This window comes from Sus scrofa, chromosome 17, assembly GCF_054392235.1.
Source record: "Sus scrofa isolate SSC_HxYL_T2T_F1_AM1 chromosome 17, Sscrofa_HxYL_maternal_Yorkshire_Landrace_v2.0, whole genome shotgun sequence".
Classification (NCBI taxonomy): Eukaryota; Metazoa; Chordata; class Mammalia; order Artiodactyla; family Suidae; genus Sus; species Sus scrofa.
The window spans coordinates 44,020,720-44,044,977 of NC_139399.1; the positions used below are offsets into that span (position 1 = coordinate 44,020,720).

At 50.5% G+C, this 24,258-nt stretch overlaps 1 protein-coding gene across 50 annotated transcripts in view; it reads left to right on the forward strand.

Moving 5' to 3' along the window:
* Positions 1 to 311: 311 nt before the first annotated feature.
* DNMT3B (DNA methyltransferase 3 beta) overlaps positions 312 to 24,258 on the forward strand; it is a 40,297-nt gene continuing 16,350 nt past the window's right edge. For 4 of the 50 annotated variants that reach the window (XR_014831765.1, XM_085002751.1, XM_085002760.1 and 1 more), the window contains exons 1-8: positions 569 to 677; positions 2,444 to 2,518; positions 15,835 to 16,006; positions 16,842 to 16,903; positions 19,087 to 19,194; positions 20,503 to 20,628; positions 21,259 to 21,468; positions 22,505 to 22,663. Coding sequence is in view for 42 of the 50 variants with exons in the window: in XM_085002751.1 (XP_084858877.1) it covers positions 15,841 to 16,006; positions 16,842 to 16,903; positions 19,087 to 19,194; positions 20,503 to 20,628; positions 21,259 to 21,468; positions 22,505 to 22,663 (831 nt within the window). In the remaining 8 variants the exon portion in view is untranslated. Of the gene's footprint in view, positions 678 to 2,443; positions 2,519 to 15,335; positions 15,652 to 15,834; positions 16,025 to 16,841; positions 16,904 to 19,086; positions 19,195 to 20,502; positions 20,629 to 21,258; positions 21,469 to 22,504; positions 22,664 to 24,258 lie in introns of those variants that run through there. The other 46 variants (XR_014831766.1, XM_085002753.1, XM_085002761.1 and 43 more) reach the window with 25 other exon arrangements.

Below are 24,258 nucleotides of genomic sequence, written 5' to 3' on the forward strand. Positions count from 1 at the left end.
CAGTGGGGGCGCTTCCTTCTCTGGGCCCCCCACAGCCAAAGCTAAGCGTCGCCGGTCGGGGTAGGCGAGCGGGAAGAAGGGGGCCCCAGGAGGAGTCTCTAGCGTAGAAGGACCTTTGCGGGCTCCCCTCTAGGGCCTGTTATCCGGGTGGTGATTTAACCAGCCGGGGGGCCAGGAGGCGGTGCCTGTGGAGGAGGGGCGGAGGGGGAGGCTCCCGAGTGATTTCAAATTTCCCTCGTCCCCGCCCCCCGCCCCCCGCGCCAGAGGCGCGGTTCTGAGTGGCTGTGGCGGGGGCGCCCCCGGGCGGGGGCGGAGCGACTGCCGGGCCGGGGTTACAAGGGGACTCGGCACCGCCCCCTCCCCACCCACTCCTGCTGCCAGGTTTGGTCTGCGTCTCTTCCTCGCAGCAGCCGCCCCCCCAGCCCGGCGGCCGCGGCCCGCGTGGACGCCCCGAGCGCCCCCCGACGGACGCCACCGGCTCACTGGCAGGCGGGCGAGCGTGCGGCCGCGCCCGGCCGGCAGCGCGGGGGTTAAGGGGCCCAAGTAAACGTAGCTCGGCGATCGGCGCAGGAGATTCGCGAGCCGAGCGCTCTGCTCGGCCGCCCGCCGGCCTCCCGCCAGCCTGCCCCGACCCGCGGCTCGACCGCGGAGCCGCGCCCGAGTCAGGCTCTCGGCAGGTGAGCGTCCGGTGGCCCCGGGGAGGCTCACCAGCCCGAGGACTCCGTGGGTTGGTGGGGGAGGGGGCAGAGGAGGGACACCGAGACTGCAAGGAGGGATCCCGTCTCGGGACCTCTTAGGGAGGCAGCTCCCATCCGGCTGGAGACCAGGCATGATTGGGGAGGAGAGGTCTTTGACCCTATCTGGGAAGCGGGCTGGGGGGACAAAATGGGCGGGGGCATGTGTCTTAGAGGAATATGAGTGGAAGGGATACTTGCTGTGTTCCCGAGGAGAGAAGTTCGTCCCCAGGGAGGGGGACTGGCGGCCTTCCTGGGGTCTAGAGCCGAGGGGAGGAGGTGACCCATTGAGAAGTGGAGTAAATGGGGCGTGTGATCTTACCTGGCATCAGCTTTAGGGGAAGCTTCCTTGGGGAGGGGAACGGAATAGAAAATAGTCCTGCCAAGGAAGTGAGTGTCCGTCCATTACATCTTGGAACTGGCGTTTCAGCCGAGATAGCTGCCCGCCTTCCCTGGGCTAGGAAAGAGTTAGGGGGCGTGGGTGCGGGCGAGCAGGTGGGCCAGGGTGTTGGCGCGTACCGGGGGCGTGCGCCAGACGAGCGGGCTCGCTGGGTCCTCGCGGGATGAGCTGTGGAGAGTAAGGATCCGCGGGGCTGCCGAGATGCCCTCGGGAGAGGTTCCTTTCTCCCCCCTGTGCACACCTGGCCGGGGAGGAGCCGGCCCGGGGCGGCGCCTTCCTGCTCTGACCACGCTGCCTGCCCTGGGGGCTCACTTTCCATTTTCCACTCTTCCAGAGGCAAGCTGGTCCCACCCCCCAAACTTGCAGACTGAGGCGTGAAAACCTCCAGCACTATCTTGGTGTCCCTGTGGTTGTTTGGTGAGAGAGGGTGCGTGGTTCTCCCACTTTGCAGGGGAAAAAGTGGAAGCTGGGGCAGAGCCTGCCGACTTAGCAAGTTAGCAGCAGAGAATTGCTCCTGGGCCTGGGTTTTCCCTGCTGGAGTCCTCACCTGTGACTGGGAGGGGCTGCAGGAGATATGGGCGCAGCCGAGGCCTGTGCCTCCTCTTTGCCTCCTTCACTTATTCCCCTAGACTGAAAGAGCCTGGCTGGGCCCTTGTGCTTTCCCAGCCACCCATGCTGAAAGGTGTATGAATTAAAGAGAATTAAGGATAAGAGTATGAGTTCTGATTTTCTGCTTCCTGATTTCTGGATGCTGTGAGCTTTGGTGAATTGGTGGCAATTATCTTTGGGTGTCAGGTCCTGCTGGGGCCCTCCCTTAGAGCCTCTAGTAGAGGGCCCAGGGCACTGACCTGCCTCTGCCCCCCTTCCCCAGGCCAGCCATTGGAAACCCCAGGTGCAGACTTGATTTTTCCCAGTGTTGAGATGATGCTACCTATAGTATAGGTCCAGCATACACTAATTCCTCAATAAAGGCTTGCCACTCTTGGCATCATTATCTAACATGTAGGCTAAGCAGGCTGCCCTCTTTAGGGGAATGCATAGGTCATTGGCATGTGTTTAAGTCTCCCTGTAAATCTGTTGCCCTCTGTGACTTAGTTATTATATCTGCGAAATGGGAACAATCATACTAGTAACCCCAGGTTGTGTAAGAATGAAACTAGTTGTTACGTGATTTAACCTCTAACCCTCTGTTCCTCAGATGTCTGAAGGAGGTAAGAGTCCCAATCACATTAAGTTTGAGTAAAGACTCAGTGTGATAGAAGGTGGTGACTGCTGGTTTTTGTATTAACCAATAGCCCCTCTTTTTAAGGTGGCCATTAATGAGAATTGGAGATGAAGGGAGGCACCTCTTCTGGCCACTTCTTTCCTGCCTTCTTCCACCAAGGTATTCATTCCTCTCTCAGCTAAGAAAGTTTTGCAAATCATTGTCCTTCATTTGGGAGTTGGCAAGAAGGAGGGCCTTTGTTCCTTTCTGAAAGGAGCATCTTGTGGCTTTATGGGTTAGGGCCATTTTTACACCCCCAGTCCACCCTCAGTTTGGGGCCTGCCTTGAAGGTGTAAAAGCAGAGCTAAGTGAACTCCTTTACCCTCCCCTGTTGGGGTGGAGGAGGCTGAGACAAAGGGGCCAGGGCTGGGGCTGGCTGCATCCTGCTCCTTAAAGCCATAAGCATTACCCCCACCCCTTGCAAAGTTTGCTAGGAGGGGAGGAGGATATCTTGGAGCTGCAGGGGGCTAAGGGGAGGAGCAAGGGAGGTGGGGCTGGGAGAGGCTGCTTCCCCTGCTTCCTTTCCTTCAGCCACGTGGGGCCTGCAACCCAGAGGTGCCTGTTACTCTTTCTTATTGCAGCCCCAAGCTTCCTGATGGGGGGCTCTGGGCAACAACTTAACCCTTTGTCTCAGCCCAGCTTCCCTGCCAGCTGTCCCGCCTTGAGGCTCAGATATTTCCCATTGCACCTGAGATGGTCCTTGCGAAATCTGAAATTCCTCTTGGTCCTACGCCATGGCAAATGCCCCCACCCCCAGCCATTGAAAGAAACAGGATCTCAGCTCAGGCACACTCTGTGTTGAGTGAGTTTTTAAAAATCTTGAATTTAGGGTGATATTTCAGTTTCTCAGTGGTCCAGGGCCAGAAGGGTACAGAATCCCTCATGTTGTTGGCACTCGTTTGTAAAGTGATGTGCTGATGTTCTCATGCAGCTGAAAAATTGCAGGTGTTGGGACTCAGGGCTCGGGGAGATCCAGGTACTTCGGCAGCTTGGTGATTAGTGCTTTCCAGAACTTAGACACCCGCCATTATCCTGGGACAAGAGCTTGTCCCTCCAGAAGGGAAAAAGCCCAGTGTGCAGATATGGCTGTGGATGTGGCTGGAGGGAAGTGGCCTGGTGAATGCAGAGGGAGCCCACACATAAGCCGCTGTGTAGATTACAAGCGCACACACACACACACACACACACACAGGAGAGTTGCTAGGAAGACTAAATGGAATCCAGAGGCCTTTTAGCTTAGTAAGCCTTAGGTGTTCTTTCCCAAAATAAGTTAGGTGGCGGCCCTAAGTGTTATAAAAAACTTGTTATCCTCTAGGTCATGTTATACATCTGAGGCAATAGACTTAAAGGGGCCTGGGCTTTGGAATAAAATCTGGATTTAGGAGTTCCCCTTGTTGCCCAGTGGGTTAAGAACCCGACATAGTGTCCTTGAGGATGTGGGTTCGATCCCTGGCCTCGTACAGTAGCTTAAGGATCCAGCCTTGCTGCAATCTGTGGCATAGGTTGCAGATGCAGCTCAGATCTGGTGCTGCCGCAACTGTGATGTAGGCCTGCAGCAGCTCCAATTCCAGCCCTAGCCTGAAAACTTAGATATGCTGGAAGTGCAGCTGTAAAAAAGAAAAAAAAAATTGGATTTATATATTCCTCCATTTATAAGCTGGTGGGTTAAGTCTCAGTTGCCTCATCTGGAAAATAGGGTTGCATTACTGACCATTTCCAGGGGATGCTGAAGCTTGAGGCAGTTGAGATGCTGTAGATTAAAAAGCTCACATACTGACGACTCAATTATGTTGTGTTATGTAGTAAATACTGAGATATTGGCAAGTGGTCATTATTTACTTCCTGAAAGTTGAAACAATCCTGGTTAGCATTCCTGAGATTTTCCCCAGAGAACAAGCAAAATGAGGAGGAACTGTTTTGTGTAGGGAATAGGTATATTTTTTAAAAACTGCCTTCCTCTGTTAGATACAAATGAAAATCAAATTTGCCATCCTCAGATGTCAAGAAAAAAGAGGTCATGGCCTGTCATCTCGAAGTCCCAATTTTTTTTCTGTCTTTTCTAGGGCCGCAGTTGATTTTCTAGGGCGGCATATGGGGGTTCGCAGGTTAGGGGTCCAATCAGAGCTGCAGCTGACAGCCTATGCCAGAGCCACAGCAACTTGGGATCCATGCCGGGTCTGCAACCTACACCACAGCTCAGAGCAACGCTGGATCGTTAACCCACTGAGCGAAGCCAGGGATCGAAACTCATGGTTCCTAGTCAGATAACCATTGAGCCACTACGGAAACTCCTCGAAGTCCCATTTAATCAGTGTTTTGCCTCTCAGTTTCTTCTGGAAATGGAGAAAACTCTTGAGGACCTGTAACCCGTCTTAAGCTAAGGGATGAGAACCCAAGGGAAATGCAGAGTGGTGAGGAAAAAGGTGCTCAATTAATTGGTGATGGTCTCCGAGGGCCTTGCGGTCACCTGGGACAGGCTTCCCAGGTGGATGGAGGACATTTTGGCGGAGCAGTGGAGATTTCTAGGAATCTGCAACCATTGGCCTCTGCTCTTAATCTTCCCCAGTTTGGCCTGACCAGGTCCTCTAAGAGGTCACCTGCAGAGATTTTCATTCCAGCGCTGCAGCCTGTGGGCTCTGCGCCAGGTAGACCCCTGCCACGTGCACCGTGGCACCCTCCCCTTCCCCACCCGCCCATCCTGCACGACGTTGCGACATAGGGCTCAAAATTATTTTTCAAGAAAAATGATCTTTCTTACAGTCTCTGAAATTGGTAGGGAGAGCATTAGCCATTGAAAGATTGTGATGAGTAGGAAATTAGAAGTCCATTTTCTCCCCCCGCCCCCTACTTTTTTAACTGGCCAAGGCATGTGGAAGTTCTCAGGACAGACATCCAACCCACACTACATGGGTGACAATACTGGATCCTGAATCTGCTGAGCAACCAGGGAAGTCCTGAGAAAATTGGTGGGTGGGAGAGAGCAGGGAGAAAATGTGCTTAACCAATAAATTTCCTCTTGGGGACAGGTCGATGCTGACCAGGTGTGTAGGAAGGGAGTATAGGAGGAAGAAGGCCCAGCATCCTCGGAATCTCCCATCATAAGGCTGAGGGAATAAATCATCTTGGATCATCACCTCCCTTGTTTCTATTCTTTCTTTTTTTTTTGGTCTTTTTGCCATTTATTGGGCCACTTCTGCCGCATGTGGAGGTTCCAAGGCTAGGGGTCTAAGAGCTGTAGGGGTTTAGGAGCTGTAACCCACTGAGCAAGGCCAGGGATCGAACCCACAACCTCACGGTTCCTCGTCGGATTCGTTAACCACTGTGCCACGACGGGAACTCCCGATTCTTTCTAAAACTTTTCTTTAGCTACATCATGCAGTATGGCAGTTTGATGTGGGATCGTGGGATCGTGGCTCTCAGACCAGGGATTGAACCTGGGCCACAGTGGTGAAATTGCAGAGTCCCAACCACTGGGCAACCAGAGAACTCCCCTGTAACTCTTATTAAATATAAATCAGGTGTGGAGCCCTCCTGACCTGGTGGAATTTCACCATTTGTCCTTAAGTTCTGCTTTCTGGTGTCCTCAGCTTTTATGTTTTGAATGTTTTTTGTCCTACAAATTCCATTTGTAAAAGTGTTAGTGTCTTCATCTTTGGACACATCCTTTATCTCTCTGAGAATTTTTTTTTGTTAGGGTCACATCCATGGCACATGGCCCTTCCCAGGCTCGGGGTCAAATCGGAATCCTTAACCCGCTGAGAGAGGCCAGGGATTGAACCTGCATTCTCCTGGATACTAGTTGGTTTCTTAACCCCATGACCAACAATGGGAACACCCCTCCCTGAGAATCTTGATTTTAGTGTTTTAATGCTCCCTCCAATATTTCTGAGTGTCTTTTTGTTTTTACTGTTTTCCTTTTTCATAGTTAAGCTTTTGACCCTTATCTCTGTAATTGAGAGGGAACAAAATTAAGATCATTGGTGGGACTTGAAAACTGAAGTTTCTTTGTGGGACAAGGACTTGAAAAGTGCAGAAGTTCCCTGCTACTGGTGGTTATTCCCCAGAGCAGAGGAATCTTCCAGGGCCCTGCCTAGAGGTCCAGGCCTGGCATCAGGAAAGGATACTGGGGATTTCTCAGGCAGGTCTCCTGTGTGGTTGCCTACCTATTTCTCTATTATCTTTTTTTTTTTTTTTTTTTTTGTCTTTAAGGCCACACCCACGGCTTATAGAGGTTCCCAGGCTAGGTGTTGAATCAGAGCTGTAGCTGCTGGCCTACACCACAGCCGCAGCAATGCCAGATCATATAGCCGCTTTTGCAACCTACACCACACAGGTCACGGCAACACCAGATCCCTGGCGTTCTTGGATACTAGTCTGGTTCATTACTGCTGAGCCCTGATGGGAACTCACTACCCATTTCTTTTCCATCCCTCCCTGCAGCACCACCTTCCGAGGTTTAATGGGTTTCCTAAGCAGCATTTATTTCCAGTTGCATTTGCTGCCTGTTCCAAGTGGGTGTGCTGGGGCCAGAGCTGGGTCGGCACCCCAGCTCTTGGGGATAATGCCTTATTGGTCGCTGTCCCCAGCAGCCAGCACAGTGCTGGGGCCCCTGTACTTTTGAGTAAAGCAGCAAAAAAAAATCAGGCCTCAGTCAGCCTGAGTGTCCCACAGCTGCAGCACTGGGCCACTGGTGAGCCGAAGGAAACCTCACCCGGGGCATGGTGAGAAATGCGCTGTTAGGTCAGATGCTTGAACAGGCAGGTGTTGTCCATGGGAATTTTCTGGGTGGTTCTGGGTTACATGGGAGGCAGTGTGCACTTGGATGATAGGATTTGGAAAATTCTGAGCAAAGGTGCTGAAATCTTGTCCTCATGAGTTCCTAGCAAAAGGTTATCTGTAGTGTAAGCAGTGCAGGTTTTTTTTTTTTGGGTGAGCCTGGTGATCATAGCTTCTTATTTACACTGTTTCTTCCCCTACCCACCTCTCTCACCCAGTTCCTAACCTCAGCTCCATGAGGACAGGGGCTGGCTGGCCTTTGCCTGCCTTTGATTCTCCTGCTGAGCATGGTTCCTGGAGCACAGCAGGAACTCCTATCTGAATGGTTAAGAGTGGACTTTCCCAGTGTCCTTGTCTGCTTGCTGTCCTAGGATGTTGTGTTTTGAGCTGAAAGCCTAGTACAGATGGATCGTTCAATACTAAATATGATTGTTACCATGACCTAAGGCACAATAGCTAGCAGGGAGTGGACTTTGCATTGAAATGCTGTTAAATATCTTTGCACCCTTTGCCTTCACCTGGTGTGGACCAGTTGGCAGGATTCAGGATGCAGGATGCAGTTGGGTTCAGATTCTCTGCACTACACTGTGTAGAGGTGGGCAGCTCTGAACCCCTATCAGGTAATTGTGGCTAGATTTTCCAAAGAGCCATTTCTATGAGATAAAATGAGCTCCCCCGCCCCAAGCCAATTTGGTTTGCAGTTCACTTTATTTTAGCTTTACAAAGTTACTGATGTTTTTCTCGCGATGACAGTTTTTAAGATCTAGTCAGCAACTTTCAAATACATGGCATTATTAACGAATGCTCCCAGGCTGTGCATTAGATCCCATGGTCTTAGCTTCTCACTGGAAGTTCTTAACCTTTGGAGCACCTTTCCTCACTTCCCACACACTTACCCCTTAGTTTTTCTTTGTACTTTGTCTTTTTTAAAAACAAGTAATACACAAGGATTAATTTCCTGATTATCCCAGAGAAAAAGCTGTAAGTCCTCTCATGTTGAAACATCTCAGAATGCCATCTAAGTTTATTTGTACAGAGCTGAGTTCCCTGGAAAAGAAATCTAGGGGCCAGAAGATTGAAGTAGAAATGAGAAAATATCAACTAATGGACCTTAAAGAGAAAATCAATGTAACTTTTTAGGAAGGTTGGCAGGCTTGTCCCAGCAGGTATGAGCACTGATTATAAAGCCATGGTGTTTAAAAGGTGATAAGGGGATAAATACTAAAAAGAAATGAGCTCAGAAACATCCCATGTATATTAGGGATGGAGATGGAGTTGGGACATTATAGGCATCACAGGTATCTGGCTTTCCTTATAGGGAAAAATGAGATCTCTGCCTCTTAACATTTGCAAATAACTTGAGGTTGACTAAACTTGAACATTGATTAAATACCTTGAGGCAACTTGAGGTTGACTAAACCTGAAAGGTCATTTTCAAAGGAAGAAGTGTTTCTTGGACAGTGGTATTTTTTTTTTTTTAACTCAAAGAATTTTAATTTATAGTTGTACAAACATCACAACCAACTTTTACATTTCCACCCCAACCCCCCCCAGCCCGTTGGTCCCTGCCCCAACCTGTCTCCTTTGGTAACCAGAAGTCCTTAAAAGTCTGAGACAGTTTCTGTTCTGCAAAGAACAGCATATCCTTTTTTGGAGATTCCATATGTAAGTGATAGCATGCGATGTTTGTGTTTCACTAACTTCACCTAGAATAATTTCTAGGTAAATCATGTTGCTGCAAATGCCATTATGTCATTCCTTTTTATGGCTGAGTAATATTCCATTGTGTATATGTACCACACCTTTGTCCACTTCTCTGTCAGTGGACATTTAGGTTGCTTCCATGTCTTGGCTATTGTATATAGTGCAGCAATGAACACTGGAGTATGTGTATCTTTATGAGTCATGGTTTTCTCTGGATGGATGCCTAGAAGGACAGTGGTGTTCTAAAGTCAGCTTTCTGATTGTAAAAGTAACCTGGAGATAGGATCTTCCATTTCCCCCACAAACTACCTTTCTGGGAAATCTAACTTTTTGTAGTAAGAGAGAAAATGCTGGAGGAACATGGCTTCATACACATGCCAGCATATTAACAAATGAGATTATATCCTTAGGCAGACTTAATGGCTTTAAATGGGTTCATCTCCCAATAGCTGCCCTATTCTTTACCTCTCAGTAGTCTCCCCATTGTGGCTGCTTATAATTTAGTCAGTCTCCTATTGATCATTTTTAAATTTTTTTATTTTTTGGTCTTTTTCTATTTTTTTAGGGCCGCACCTGTGGCATATGGAGGTTACCAGGCTAGGGGTCTAATCAGCTGTAGCCGCTGGCCTACGCCACAGCCACAGCAACCCAGATCCGAGTTGCATCTGTGACCTATATCACAGCTCACTTCAATGCTGGGTCCTTGACCTGCTGAGTGAGGCCAGGGATCGAACCCGCAACCTCATGGTTCCTAGCCGGATTCATTTCTGCTGCGCCATGGGAACTGCTTGATCATTTTTTTAAATTGCTGCACCTGCAGTATATGGGCCAGGGATTGAATCAGGTACAGCTGTGACCCGAGCCACAGCTGCAGCAACACCAGATTCTCCCCGCCCCAACACCCTACTGCACTGGGCCCAGAATCAAACCTGCACCTCTGCAGTGTCCCAAGCTGCTGCAGTGGATTCTTAACCTGCTGTGTCACTGATGGGAACTCTTACTGATCATTTGTTTGCAGCTTCGGCCACAACAAACACAATAGTGCCCATCCAGTACACAGGTTTTGGTGAGATCTTTCCGCGGAGTCAATTCCTAGAAGTAAGTAGAAGAATACTGTGGTGCAGGATATGGACACCTGGTATTTTAGATCGTCCTGTCAGATTGCCAGCTTCAAGGCTGAATCAATATCCCTGCTGCCTCCATGTGTAGATGGGTTGAGATTTATGGTGAAACCTGCTGTGAGGGGCAGAGCCGAGGTGGTGGTGGGAATGCAGAGAATTGCTCTTCTTCCTTAACCACCTTGGAAGGGGGCAGAAGGTGCTTTGTCTCTGCTTTTGCCAAGGGGCACATGGCAGCAGGAGTGGGCATGGAAGCTCCCAGAATCCTCTGCTCCTGTGAAGCCCCCAAACATCATGGGTGACCCATATCTTCCCTCCAAATTTGTGTGTCCTTCGCAGGGTTTCCCAAATAACCTGTAGGCGAAAGGAGCTGGTTCTTTGCATTCTGTTTATATATAGGGTGAAAAGTTGGACTCTGTAAATGCCATTCCCAGTGCTTGTATCATTTCAGAGCCTTCTGCCATTCCTAACTTTTTCTGTGAATTCTCTAAAAGGTAATGGTATATAATTTTATTCTAATCCAATGGCAGATACCCAGGTGTTTGTTAGTAATTTTGCTATTAATGAGCAACTCTGCAGGGAACATCCTCATAGCCAACTTGTACTTGTCCGCTTTGACCCCTGCTTGGAACATGTCTTAGGGTAATTCTAATAAATAGGCCAAGGCCCAGCTAATCCTGTACAGTGACAGTGGGGCAGGTAGCTATGACCCAGAGGCACTGAGCAATACTCTACTCACTTCTTAATCATCCTGGATGTAGAGATGCTCTCCTTCGTGAGGCGGAGCTGGGGTACCTGACAAGACAGCACATGAGAATGCATAATGGCCAGGTTTCAAAGTTTTGTCATCTACTTTGGGATCTGTGGCACCAAGCACCCAAGGAATTAGGTGGGGTCACTTCTTTAACAGACCATAAAACTGGGGCTTGAGAAAGACATTGAGCGCTTTTCTTTCTTCCTGCTTTCCTGTGATCTGATCTTTTCTGGAATTTAGTGGAGCTTCCTAATCAGGCAAATGCACTGAACTGAGACCTTTTGCTCTGTCCCCAGCCAGGTGGGCAGCCTGTTTTCAGCTGCCACACCTTTGTATGTACTGTCCCCATGGCCTGGGCGCCTCACTGCTCTCCACGTACCTGGGGGAGGAGGTATCCCTCCTCGGGCTTAACTTTTAATAGCTAGACTTACTGCATTGTTTTAAAGATATCTTTAAGATCTGTCTCCTGGACTAAGGCCTTAATCGCCATCACTTAGTCACTCTGGGAGTCTGGGCAAGGGATCTGTGGATCTGCCTCTGAGCTGATTTACTCATCTGCAAATCGGGGATCGTAAGAGTAACTCTGGTGAGATAACAAAGTGATTGCTCCATCCCTGCTGTTTTGGGGGAATGAGGAAGGAAGACTTGAGGAACAGATCCAGAGGAGGAGACAGGAGTCTGTCCAGACTTCCCTCCCACCTGCTGCGAAGGAATTCTATTTAAGTAGGGGAGGTGGGGCTACCTTTCAACCACTCCCTTTTTACTTCCCCAAATCTCTTAAGCCCCTAGTGACTAAGGGTGGGGTGAGGATGCTCAAGAGGCCTCCCTTCCGTCTTCCCCATCTTGCCCCCCCCACCCCCGCTCTTCCTGCGCTGTGAGTTTAATGAATATGATTCATATGTACAAGGTCCCTAGGAGATCGCTTTGCTCCTGGTGCCAGGCTGGAGGACGTGCATGACATCACTTCTCAAGTTTCTAGCCGGGTTAGGGGGAGTCCCTGGGCCGCCTCCAGTCGTCTGTCTGCCACATTGCATTTGGACACGTCTGACCTGGTTCAGTCAGGACACAAGCACCCTGCACTAATGAGGAGGCAGGGCCTTCCTTGCAGGGAGAACCTTGCTGGTGAGCCCACCCTACACCGCTGCCCACCCCTGAGTCACGTGCTGCTGGGAAAGGGTCAGAGTTCACCTGCAAGTTTGGATTTCCTCCTCTGAAGGTAAACACGCAGCTGGCATATCCTGTCCCTCAGCCCTACAGCACCCCATTGCCCCTGGGATGGATGGTAGATGCATTGTTCATAACTTTATAATTCTCATCTGCCCTATCTTGAGCCCAGGAGTTATAGGCATGTGCCCTGGTCTTCCTGGGCATGAGTCTTGGCACTGTCACTTTTGCTGAGTGACTTTATTAATTCATCTGAGCCTGTTGAGAGCAGGTTGATCAGAGGACTTGCATCAGAATGGGGTGGGGGTTAAGAGACCTCTTAGGAAGATGCCACCTCTTCCGGGGAGGTTAATCCAGCCAGTTTATCCTCCAGCGCTGGTGCCATCACTCTAGATAAAGCAGTTGGTTTGTGTTGCAGGCCACGGTATCCCAGAAATGCCAGCTTTGACTCATTAGAAGCCAGACTGATGAGGGACATCTGCATATACCATTATAAGCCAATCGCTGGTGCTAATTTCTTCCTGTTGCCAAGAGCATGTCTTTAAACGTATATGTTGTTTTTAATCTTATCGAGCCAAGAGGTATTAATATTGTTTAATCTACCTATCTGCCTCAGTCTGCCCATCTGTAAAATAGGGATAACAGTATATGCCACATTTATTATGGTTCACACAAGTTAATGCAGGTAAAGCACAGAAGAGGCATATAGGAATCCACACTAAAAAAAATTCAGATGAGGATTTGTATAGCTCCGTGGGGAGGACCAGATTATTACTTAATACAGAGACCTAGGAAAGAAGCCTTCCTGGCATTTGAGCTGTGGTTTTTGTTGTGTTTTGTTTTTTGCCTTTCAGGGCCGAACCTGCTGCATATGGAAGTTCCCAGGCTAGGTGTCAAGTCAGAGCTGCAGCTGCTGGCCACAGCCACAGCAAGGAGAGATCTGAGCCGAGCCTCTTCTGCGACCTATGGCAAAGCTTGTGGTTATGCCAGATCCTTAACTCCCTGAGCGAGGCCAGGGATCAAACCTGTGTCCTCATGGATCCTAGTTGGGTTTGTTACTGCTGAGCCACAACGGGAACTCCTGAGCTGTGGTTTTTGAAGTCTGAGTAATAAGGAGGCCTGTGTGAGGGAGTTGGGAAGGGTTGCAGGCTGAGGGGACAGCTTGGAGCAGATTGGTTTGGCCCGTGTGTATAACGGGGCAGGGAGAGGAATGAACCGGGCATCTTTCAGTAAGACAGGTTTTGGATGCTGGTGTGTGCGGAGTAGTTAATGTCACTGCAAATCCAGGGTAATGAAAACTACAGGGAAGGAATTTCTGATGAAAATGCTTTGAACTACGCCCCTGGAAGTAGGGCTGTTTTACCTGCCAGCTGGGTAGCTGGTGACACAGTGGGCTGGTTTCCTTTCCAGAGTCTTCCTCCAGTGCCCATCCGTCTGGGTCTAGGGCAGGAGGTTATTCCTGTATGTTGGGACCCAGTTTTGGGAAGGAGCTCTGCTCTGCTCACTTGTCCATCCCTCGGGCAGGCTGGCAGACAAGCTGGCACTGCTGAGGCCCTGGGGGAAGCCAGAGGTGGTTAGAGTTAATCATTGTCAGCTCCAGGCTGCAGGCTCCAAATGGGTCTGTCCAGGAGGGAGATTCCCAGTTGACCCAGTTGGGGCTGTCTCTGGGAACCCTGGGCCCAGATGAGAGGGAAGTCTTATTTATCCCTTGATTTCAGCCTTTGACCTGCTACCTGCTCCTGATTAGAAGCCTGCCTAACCCCTTCTCCTCTGAGCTCCCTGAGGACCCTCTTGGTGTCCTGAAACCCATAGCCCAACCTCCCACCCCCCTGTGAGGCCACCTAGGTTACTTAGTTCACTGGGTTGGCCCCAGGCGAAACGCTGGAAATTAATTATTACTTTGAACCACCCTCCAGCAGTTTTCTTGGGGTACTGGCCGCTTGGACACAGGAACTGGCCACAGGTCAGACAACCTGTTCTTCCGGGTCAGAGCTTGTGCTTGAAAGGGGCTGAGAAGCAGCTGGGTGAGGGGCTTCCAGTACCCTAGAATGGTGAGATTCCTTAAGCTGTATTGAGAGAAAACCCAGACCAGGGACTGCGAACCCACCCACCCTGGACACATGGCTTGGTTAAATGCCACATTGTGCCCTGTATCAGCCTATGTGCATTTATAACCCAGGCAGTGTGGCTTTAACTTGCGTGTTAATCACCCAGGGATCCTGAGAAAAAGTTGATCCTGACTTAGTAGATGCATGAGATTCTGCAGTTGAAGGCAGCTCCTAGGTGATTCCATGGTCTCTGGGCCACATGGGGACTAGCTGAGGACAAGTTGCCCCACACCCACGCTTGCTTGGAGGTTGGCTCTGCAGAGGATGGAATTGAGAACCCACACCTCATTGCAAATCCGTCTGGGGGCGCTGCGGGCCTCATCTGTCCCAGTCCCACAGCGCCCCCTGGTGTGCATGGCACTAGCATTACCACTGCAACTTACTGCTCCTTAGCCTAGATGATGCTTCTGGAAGGTACCCCCGGCGGCCTGCTTGGGTCACCAGGCACCACATGGTGAGTCTTCAAGATGGCGCGTTAGGAGAGTTCCCCGATGTGGCACAGCGGAAATGAATCTGACTAGTATCCATGAGGATGCAGGTGGGATCCCTGGCCTTGCTCAGCTCAGTCGGTCGGGGCTCCAGCCTGTCCTGAGCTGTGGTGTAGGGACGTGGCTCAATCCCGCGTTGCTGTGGCTGAAAGATGGGGATTAGGGGCTGGGAGTGCTCAGCGCCCATAGGCCACCATTTGCTGAGGAATCTTTTCCCAAGCGGAGTCCCAGGACAGGAGGACGTGACACCAAATATTTATGGAGCTGTTTGTGGAGAACTAAGGAGTTGGAGTCTGGGGCCTCACCTTTTCTCTTTGATAGCATTTTTTTTTTTTTTTGGACCTTGAAGACTAACTAACTAACTAGGTCTGTGTGTCAATTTTCCTCTTCTATAAAATAATTCCACAATCACAGGAGGAATAAAAGAGCAAGGTGCAGGTTCTTGAGGCGAATGTGTAGGCAGCTGGCCAGGTCCCAGGTCTAAGGTCGCACAGCCCTTTAATGCATCCCAAGCTGGTCTTAGCTGAATAGCCTGGTAATGACAAAGTCACCAGGGTGGGCAGCAGTGGGGAGCAAAGGCCCAGACGTGGGGTGAGGGTGGACAGATGGGCAGCATGCCCCTTGTTAACTGCCCCAGCGCTTTGCCTCTGCCTCCTCCATCTCATCCCTTCTTGGGAACTTGGGACTCTGAGCCCCAGCTGGTGAGGGAGGAGGAGAGTGAGCGACAGACCAGCAGACCAATGGGCCCCTGAGGCTGGGGTGGGGCGGGGCTTCTGCTGCCATGGAGAGGAGAGAAGCTGTTCTGTGGGGGAGGAGGGGGCGGCTGGGAAGAGGACCTGGAGATTGAGGGGAAGGGAGAGAGCAAACAAAGGGGTCAGGAGGGAAAATAATGCAGTGGCTTCCTGAGGCCCTGCAGAGGCTGGGCAGGGAAAGAGGGCCAGGGGCAGAGGGGACCAAGGCCGGCGGCAGGCAGGCCGGGGCAGGCGGGCCCTAGATGGCATTGTTTGAAGTGGCCGGGTAATTGCACAGAGCCGTCTGAGCCTCATACCTCGGCCCTGCCCCCTCCTCTGTCCTGGGTGCTGGCTTCTGAGCCTTTGGGTCGCCTGGCCACATGGAACCAAGTCCCGAACCTCCGAGTTTGGTGAGGGGGGCAGTCTATGGGGGGTAGCTTGGGTGGGGTTCTTGAGCAGGAGTAATGCCCTGAGGACACGTCATGGGTCCTCTCTTGGGCTGCGGACTTAGCCATTGGCAGGATGTTTGGGAGCAGGCCGCCCCCTGGCACCCTGTCTTCCCTGCTACCCTACTCACTGTGGCCTTCCTGCAGGAAACAATGAAGGGAGACACCAGACAACTCAACGGAGAGGAGGATGCCAGCAGGAGGGAAGACTCCATCATCACCAATGGGGGCTGCAGCGACCAGTCTTCCGACTCCAAGGACGCACCCTCGCCCCCGATCCTGGAGGCTATCAGCACCCCGGAGATCAGAGGTGGCAGAGGTGGCAGAGGTGGCAGAGGTGGCCTGGCCTGTGGGGAGGGGGGATGGGCAGGCACTGCAGACCACAGCTGGGAGGCTGCGGGCCTTTGCGGGGAGAGTCTAGTCTCTGACAATGTCCACCAAACCCAGGGAAGGGAAGAGGGTGTAGGCAGAACCCCTGGTTTCCCCTTGCTCCTCGCACCCCAGCTGGGACTTTCAGCAGGTGACCTCAAGGCCATGACCCCTGATCTTTTCTAGAGGCGGGTGGTGGTCACAGCATAGGCAGAGACTTTGGCCCATCTCCTGGGGGAGCCCCCTCCCCTCAGACTTTTATGGGAAGAAAGACCCTCAGACAGGGAGAGTCTAAGGCTCATCTCCTCTCCCAGCCTCCCCTCCCCCTCTGCTGCAGGCACCCAGGTCAGATCACTGGGGATTCTCTCCACTGAGATTTTTCTGCCCCAGCTGGTTTGGAAATCCCTGTAGTGTCCGATCCTGCTGTTGACGACTCCTCAAGCTCTGCTGTCCAATAGAACTTTCCGGAGGGAGAAAGTGTAGTATTATGCATGGTTCACTACTACAGCCATGAGCCACAGCTGAGAACTTGAAATGCGGCTGCCATGGCAAGCCCTGGATTGCTCTCATTTAAGTGGTTATGACCACTAATTTTGGAAGGAACTGTTAGGCGTACCTTCGGTATTGTTTTGGGTCCTGTTTTGTGCTGGCCCTGTTGGCTCATGAATACATTGAAGGGACTATGGGCCCTGTAAGGAGGAGAATGCTAGTGGGTTTAGGGAGACCCCAGGCCACAGCCCAGAGGCTACCCCTGCCTCAACAGACTCTGGTTCCTTCCAAAACAGGCCGCAGATCAAGCTCTCGACTGTCCAAGAGGGAGGTCTCCAGCCTCCTAAGTTACACTCAGGTACGGCTCCACTCTCATTGTAGGGGAAATTCCCTTTAGTTTTCATTGAATAGGGAACCTTGGGCCCACTTGTTACCAGTTCAAATGCATCAAAGGATGCATTTGAACATTACCAGGCACAAAGGCTTTGAACATCCTCACTTAGGATGGCATTTGCGAAGTTCCCAGGTGGTACAGTGAGTGGCTTAAGGATCTGGCATGGTCACTGTTGTGGATAGGGTTGCTGCTAAGGCACAGGCTTGATCCCTGGCCCAAGAACTTCACTGCATGCCAAGTGCACTGCCAAGAAAGGAAAAGGATGGCATTTGCCGCTATTACATGCCAAGTTTTTGAATCAGTTACATTGTAAAAAGATTCTGCTCTAGCAAATGATATACTTTTATTCCTGGAATGAGTCCAGCTTGCTCATGTTATGTTTGGAATTTTATATACGTTAGCATCTATTCATGGGTAAAATGAATGCATGATTTTATTTCTTGTAATATGTCTGTGTCTGGTTTTCACAGCAAAGGAACGTGGCCACTATTTCCTTTTCGCCCATTGGAAAGAACCTGCCTGGCTTGTTGTAGGGGAATTTTCAGCAATCACTATAGCATCTTTTATTTGTTTGTTTGTTTTTTTTTTTTGTCTTTTGTCTTTTTTGTTGTTGTTGTTGTTGCTATTTCTTGGGCCGCTCCTGCGGCATATGGAGGTTCCCAGGCTAGGGGTTGAATCGGAGCTGTAGCCACCGGCCTACGCCAGAGCCACAGCAACGCGGGATCCGAGCCGCATCTGCAACCTACACCACAGCTCACGGCAACGCCGGATCGTTAACCCACTGAGCAAGGGCAGGGACCGAACCCGCAACCTCATGGTTCTTGGTCGGATTCGTTAACCACTGCGCCACGACGGGAACTCCGCATCTTTTAAACAATTGTTGCAATATCAAGGTTTCTACCTGATTGTCGCCATGGGATAGTCTTTCGGTGTTTTCAAAATTGCCGACATGATTTATGCCTTCTGTTATCCTACGAGGCACATTAGAGTTTTGTCAATTTGGTTACTTTTTTCAAAGAACCACCGTTGGGGTCAAAAGGCTTGGGCAAATGAAAACTTGCCCTCATGCAGCTTCTATTCTCTGGGCTCCAAGACAGCAAGGAACAAAGGCTGTGTGGGGGATTGGGAGAGACCCCATCTGGCATCAGATGCTCAGAATAGCAGTTCTAGTTCTGTTGGTAGTTAAGCAACAGCGATGAAACCTATGCCAAGTCTGGGCTGAAGCCTGCATTGTCTGATTCTTACTATAACCATGTTGTCCCACGAGGGCAAAGTACTGTTGCTTCGATTTTAAAGAGAAGAGTTGACTCGCAAAGCAAGTGAAAAGTTCTTAGCACTCCCACCAGACCTTGAGCCACGTGCCACAGCTCTTGTTTTCATGCTCAGTTTTTACCGGATTTGGTGTGTGGCATGCGGCATGCATTCGGAAGTCTTCATGACTTGACACAGGATTGGTGCCATTCCTTTATGGCGGTTATAGCAAGAAGCAGGTGATTCTTCCAGACACTGTTCATTGTGCAAAATGACTAAATCTTCTTGCTGGGCACAGCAAACTAGTCTAACCTCTGTGTGGAAACATGCTTCACAATGCACACTGCATTGACACCATTTCTTTGGTTTTCTGATTCCACTGGGGTTTTCCTTTTCAATTACATCTTTTTTTTTTTTTTTTTTTTTGTCTTTTGTTGTTGTTGTTGCTATTTCTTGGGCCGCTCCCGCGGCATATGGAGGTTCCCAGGCTAGGGGTCGAATCGGAGCTGTAGCCACCGGCCTAAGCCAGAGCCACAGCAACTCGGGATCTGAGCCGTGTCTGCAACCTACACCACAGCTCACGGCAACGCCGGATCTTTAACCCACTGAGCAAGGGCAGGGACCGAACCCGCAACCTCATGGTTCTTGGTTGGATTTGTTAACCACTGCGCCACGACGGGAACTCCTCAATTACATCTTGACTTCATGGGCAGGTATTGGGCCATTGCAAATTCTTTGGAACAAAATGAGGTAGTTGCAAATCCTCTTAGGTCACTTGGACTAATATTATGATTGGTCTTAATGATTTCAATGATTGGCTTTTCATTTTAAAACTACGTTGCTACTTTATGACCTTTGAATGACATCCTTAAGTTCATTATGTTTCACTTATAAAGGATTTGACGGGTGACGGAGACGGTGAAGGGGAGGATGGAGATGGCTCAGACACTCCAGTGATGCCAAAACTCTTCCGTGAAACCAGGACTCGGTCTGAAAGTCCAGCGGTAAGTGGCTGCCCCTGAGGCGTTGGTACCTCAACCACGTGTAGGCCCGCATTAAAACTCTCATCTTGGGAGTTCCTGCTCTGACGCAGTTGGTTAAGAATTGACTATAGAAGTTGCCCTTGTCACCCATGGGTTTAAGGATCTGGTGTTGTCACAAGCTGTGGCAAAGATTGCAAATGCAGCTCAAATCTGGCATGGCCGTGGCTGCTGTGTAGCCTGCAGCTGCAGCTCCAGTTCAACCCTTGGCCCAGGAACTTCCATGCGCCGCAGGTGTGGTCTTAAAAGATCCAACTGTAGCAGTTCTGGTCATTCCGGAGGTGTGGTTTTGATCCCTGGCCTACTACAGAGGATCTGGCATTGCTGCAAATGAGCTCAGATTCAATCCACGGCACCGGAACTTCCATAAAAGAAAAAACAAAAAAACAACCAACTAGCTGTCTCTTGAAATTAGAAATGACAGCAAAGCTCATGAACTATCATCATGAAGGTTGTCTCTCAGTTGGCACTTCTATAGATAGTTGTCTATGCTTTTTTTTTTTTTTTTTTTGGGCTATACCCGGGGCCAGGGATTGAATCTATGGCACAGCAGCAACCCAAGCAGGGGCAACACCAGATCCTTAACCCGATGAGCCACAAGAGAAGTCCAGTTCTATACTTTCTTGGGGAGAATACTCTTAGACGTGCCCAAGGGTGATAGAATTTGCACGTGGATGACTTGACTGCTATTGACCTTTGGGAGCAGGTTGACCCGTGGTAACCATTGCAGGTGCAGTTTAAAGGCACCCCCAGTGTGTGATGTGTATCATCCCCTTTCAGCAGATGAGGAACGCTGGTGATTTAGCCAAGGTGAAACATTAACCTTTGTGCAAGATTGGAACACAGGTTCGCAACACCCAAGTTCCTGCCCTTTGGAGCGGGAAGCCTAAGGGCTTCTCATCCATCCTGAGGCTCCAGTACCTTCCTGAGGAAAATGCAGCAGTTGTTCTAATGGTTTTTGAAAAGAAAAGTGTTTGGCTGAGAGTAAACTTGGATTTTATTTTTCAGTCGAATTTGCAGATGCCAGTTTCAGCTGGACAGGAAGCGTGGGATCTGTTGTGGACTGTCAGACAGCCCTGCTAAACCCCCTTACCACACTAACTGGGAAGGCTCTGGGTGGGAAGCTACCAGTACAGAGTCCCCTCCTACAAAGCAACCGCAGGAACTTCTGTGGCCCGAGGCTGCCTCCCCAGCCCAGCCCTCTGGGCCCCCTGCCCGAGACTCCAGCTTCCATTCACCAAAGGCCTCGTGCTTATCCTCTCTTGCCTCCAGGTCCGAACCCGAAATAACAACAGTACCTCCAGCCGGGAGAGGCACAGGCCCTCCCCACGGGCCACCCGAGGCCGGCAGGGCCGCCACCACGTGGACGAGTCCCCCGTGGAGTTCTCAGCTACCAGGGTTGGTTTCCCCCGGCCACTCAGACCCCTGCCCTGGTCTCATTGGAAGATCTGTCTCACTCACCAGGCCCCGGAGAGGGTCCACTGCCTAACCTGCTTCCTTTCTAGATCCCCAGTAACCCTCACCACCCTGCTTTTCCTTTCTCTGCTGGGGGGGCTGGGTAAGCCTGATGACGTCTCTCCCGGCCTCACCCCCGGATGGAACGGTGGTGGGAAGGCAAGACGTGCCTGTGATGGGTTCTTACGCCTGGGAATGAGCTCAAACCTCTTTTGATTCCAGAACTGTCTTGTCTCCTTCGTATCTTCAGTGACTCTCTGAAAGGCACCCCATGGGTTACAGCCACTCTCAACTCCTGGTGCAAAGGTGGGCACCAGGAACGCACATAAGGAAACCAGTGGCACCACTCATTCTCATGGCTTGGTCCCTGATTCTGGCTTTGTTCGTGTGGAAGTTGCTTTCTGTCTTCTGTCACCACTCAAGGGATCCTTGTTCCCGGAAAACCAGCCTGGGTCTCTGGCCTCATGAACTTCTTCATGCTTCTGCTTGCCTGGGAAGGAATGGGGGTACTACTGCTCTCTGGTCATCCTCTTGGTTTGCCGTGGTCCAAGCTCTGTGTCTTTCTGTCCACAGTCCCTGCGGCGGCGAACCGCGTCATCGGCAGGCACGCCGTGGCCGTCCCCTGCCAGCCCCTACCTCACCATCGACCTCACAGAGGACGATGTGGTGCCACAGAGCAGCAGTACGCCCTACGGCCGCCTGGCCCAGGACAGCCAGCAGGAGAGCATGGAGTCCCCGCAGGTGGACACAGAGGATAGGGATGCAGACAGCTCAGAGTACCAGGTATGCTAGGGAGGGCTGAGTGCGGAGAAAAACGGTTACCCAGAGGCGACCATTCCTATACCTCTGTCACTTTTATCATCATGTTTGAATTCATTCTCCAAATACATTTTCCGTAAGCAGTATGGTCCTTCCTGTATCCTCCTTTCCAGACAGAACTCGAGCACCAGATTAGTTTACCACTTGATTACTGTTTTTTAATTAAATTTATTATTTGTTTTTTAGAGCCTTACCTGTGTCACATGGAAGTTCCCAGGCTAGGGGTCGAATTGGAGCTACAGTTGCCAGCCTAGGCAGATGCAGCACCAGGTCCAAGCTTTTTATGTGCAAGTGGCCAAATTTGTCTTCATTTTAATGATTTTGTTTTTCTGGGTTTTTTTTGTTTTTTTTTTTTTGTCTTTTTGCCTTTTCTAGGGCCACTCCTGCGGCATATGGAGGTTCCCAGGCTAGGGGTCCAATCAGAGCTGTAGCCACTGGCCTACGCCAGAGACACAGCACTGAGGGATCCGAGCCTCGTCTGCGACCTACACCACAGCTCCCAGTGGTGCCGGATCCTTAACCCACTGAGCAAGGCCAGAGATCAGCTGGCACCCTCACAGTTCCTAGTTGGATTTGTTAACCACTGAGTCACGACGGGAATGCCTAATGATTTTGTAATATGCGATTTGGTGGCCTGTGGTAGGACTATGCAGGTTTTTTACTCTGATCGTTCTTTCCTGTGAGTTTTCAATTGACATCCTTCCCAGATATTAGGTTAAACCTAGAGGTTCATTTCGTAGATCTATTTTCTATTAGAAAAAGCCCCTTTTCCTATCCAACAACCAAGCCTGCTCATCCACTGCTCCTTTTCTCCCCAAGCCATCCTCCCTGAGTTCCAAGCAGGAAACATTAGAAGGGGGAGGGAATTTCCCGAGGAACTCTGGTGCCCGTGCAGGAAGCCATGTGTTGGAGGCAGAGCCAGCTGCCACGGGGGTCAGAGGGGTAGGCAGGGATTTTCCTTGGCCCAGCTGACCTGTCTCACATGTGTTATTTCTTGCAGGATGGGAAAGAGTTTGGAATAGGGGATCTTGTGTGGGGAAAGATCAAGGGTTTCTCCTGGTGGCCTGCCATGGTGGTGTCCTGGAAGGCCACGTCCAAGCGGCAGGCGATGGCGGGCATGCGGTGGGTCCAGTGGTTTGGCGATGGCAAGTTCTCCGAGGTGAGTCCAGGGCAAGGCAAGCTTTCGTGGCGCCAGGCCCGTAGTGTTTCCTTCTCATCCTTCTACAGATGCCTTTGAAATTAATGGCCTGCTCTTTGCCGATAGATGGGTAGTTGCATGAATCTGTCTGTAGGGTCTTGTGAGGCCCAGAGATTTGGATCCAAAGCCCCTTGGGCTCTGATTTATTTATCTGGGAAATAAAGGACCATTAGGATGGATGCTGAGGGGTCAGGAGTGGCCACCTGGGTATCAAGTATTGCAGTGGAGGAGTTCCCTTTGTGGCTCAGTGGTTAAGGAATCTGACTAGGAACCATGAGATTGTGGGTTCGATTCCTGGCCTCGCTCAGTGGGTTAAGTATCCAGCGATGCCGTGAGCTGTGTCACAGTCGCGGCTCGGATCTGGCATTGCTGTGGCTTTGGTGTAGGTCGGTGGCTACAGCTCCCATTGGACCCCTAGCCTGGGAACCTCTATATGCCATGGGTGCGGCCCTAGAAAAGGCAAAAAGACAAAAAGACAAAACCAAACCAAAACAAAACAAAACAAAACTTGCAGTGGCAATGCCTGGGAGAAACAGGAAGCAGGGTGGTCTCTGCCTCAGTCATTTAGCCCTGGGGGAAGGGACATCCCTGGCTGGGATTACAGATGGAATCAGGGTCGCCTGGTGAGAGTTGTGGAAACGTTCTATGAGTGGCCACTTCAGTGTTTCTTGCTTATTGATATTAGCCATTTAAATCCCATGTCTGGATGAAAACCTGCTGGTTAAGAGCTGTGTTAGGCATGAATTAGGTTTTTTGGATTCTTAGACTCTCTTAGATCCCCCGATTTTTTATTAGAATGCTGCAAACAATACTTTTCTTACTATGTCCTTGGTGCATTCCTCAACATGTCCGGAGTTTAGGTGAGGAAGAGCAGAGAAAGTGGGCTGGGGTGGAGGCTGACGTGGGAATATAGGACCAGCTAGTGCTTTTTCTGGGATTTGCCCTCAAGGTGAGATTCTGGTTTTACATAAATTGGTCCATTTGCCAGTTCCCAAAGGGCAAGAAGAGTATGCCCTGTAGTCTCCCTATGGGGAGAGTCTGCATGCAGGTGTCCTCTTTGGCCAGCAGAGGGAGCAGAAGAACAAATGTCCTGGGCCTGTGTTCTCCCGGAAGCATCCAGTTGTAGGGATGTGGGCAATCACTTTTGTGAAATGAAAAATCATAGATGGCTTAATTGCTTTTGGCCCAAGGGGACAAGAAATGTGCTAATGGGATGAAGTGTGGGGCTGTCATGTCAGCTTACTATATTGGGATGGTTTTGCAATATGGGGCCTGGAGCTGAGACTATTGAATTGAAACCATTCAGCATTAGGGTAACACATGCATTTTAAGTGCACAACTGTGTTGAACCCTAGTTCTTTCTCACCAATGGTGGCAGTGCCCCCACGGATGGTTTGGGCTTCGAGATATAAAGTTTACCTTGGGTGAATGATGAAACCTGAACCCTGGCAGCCGCATTAGTTCATGCATGGCCTGGAGACTTTGGGATGAGACGTGGAGAATATGGGTCATTAGGACCAGTGGAATTCATGTATTAACAAATGAAAATAATGAAA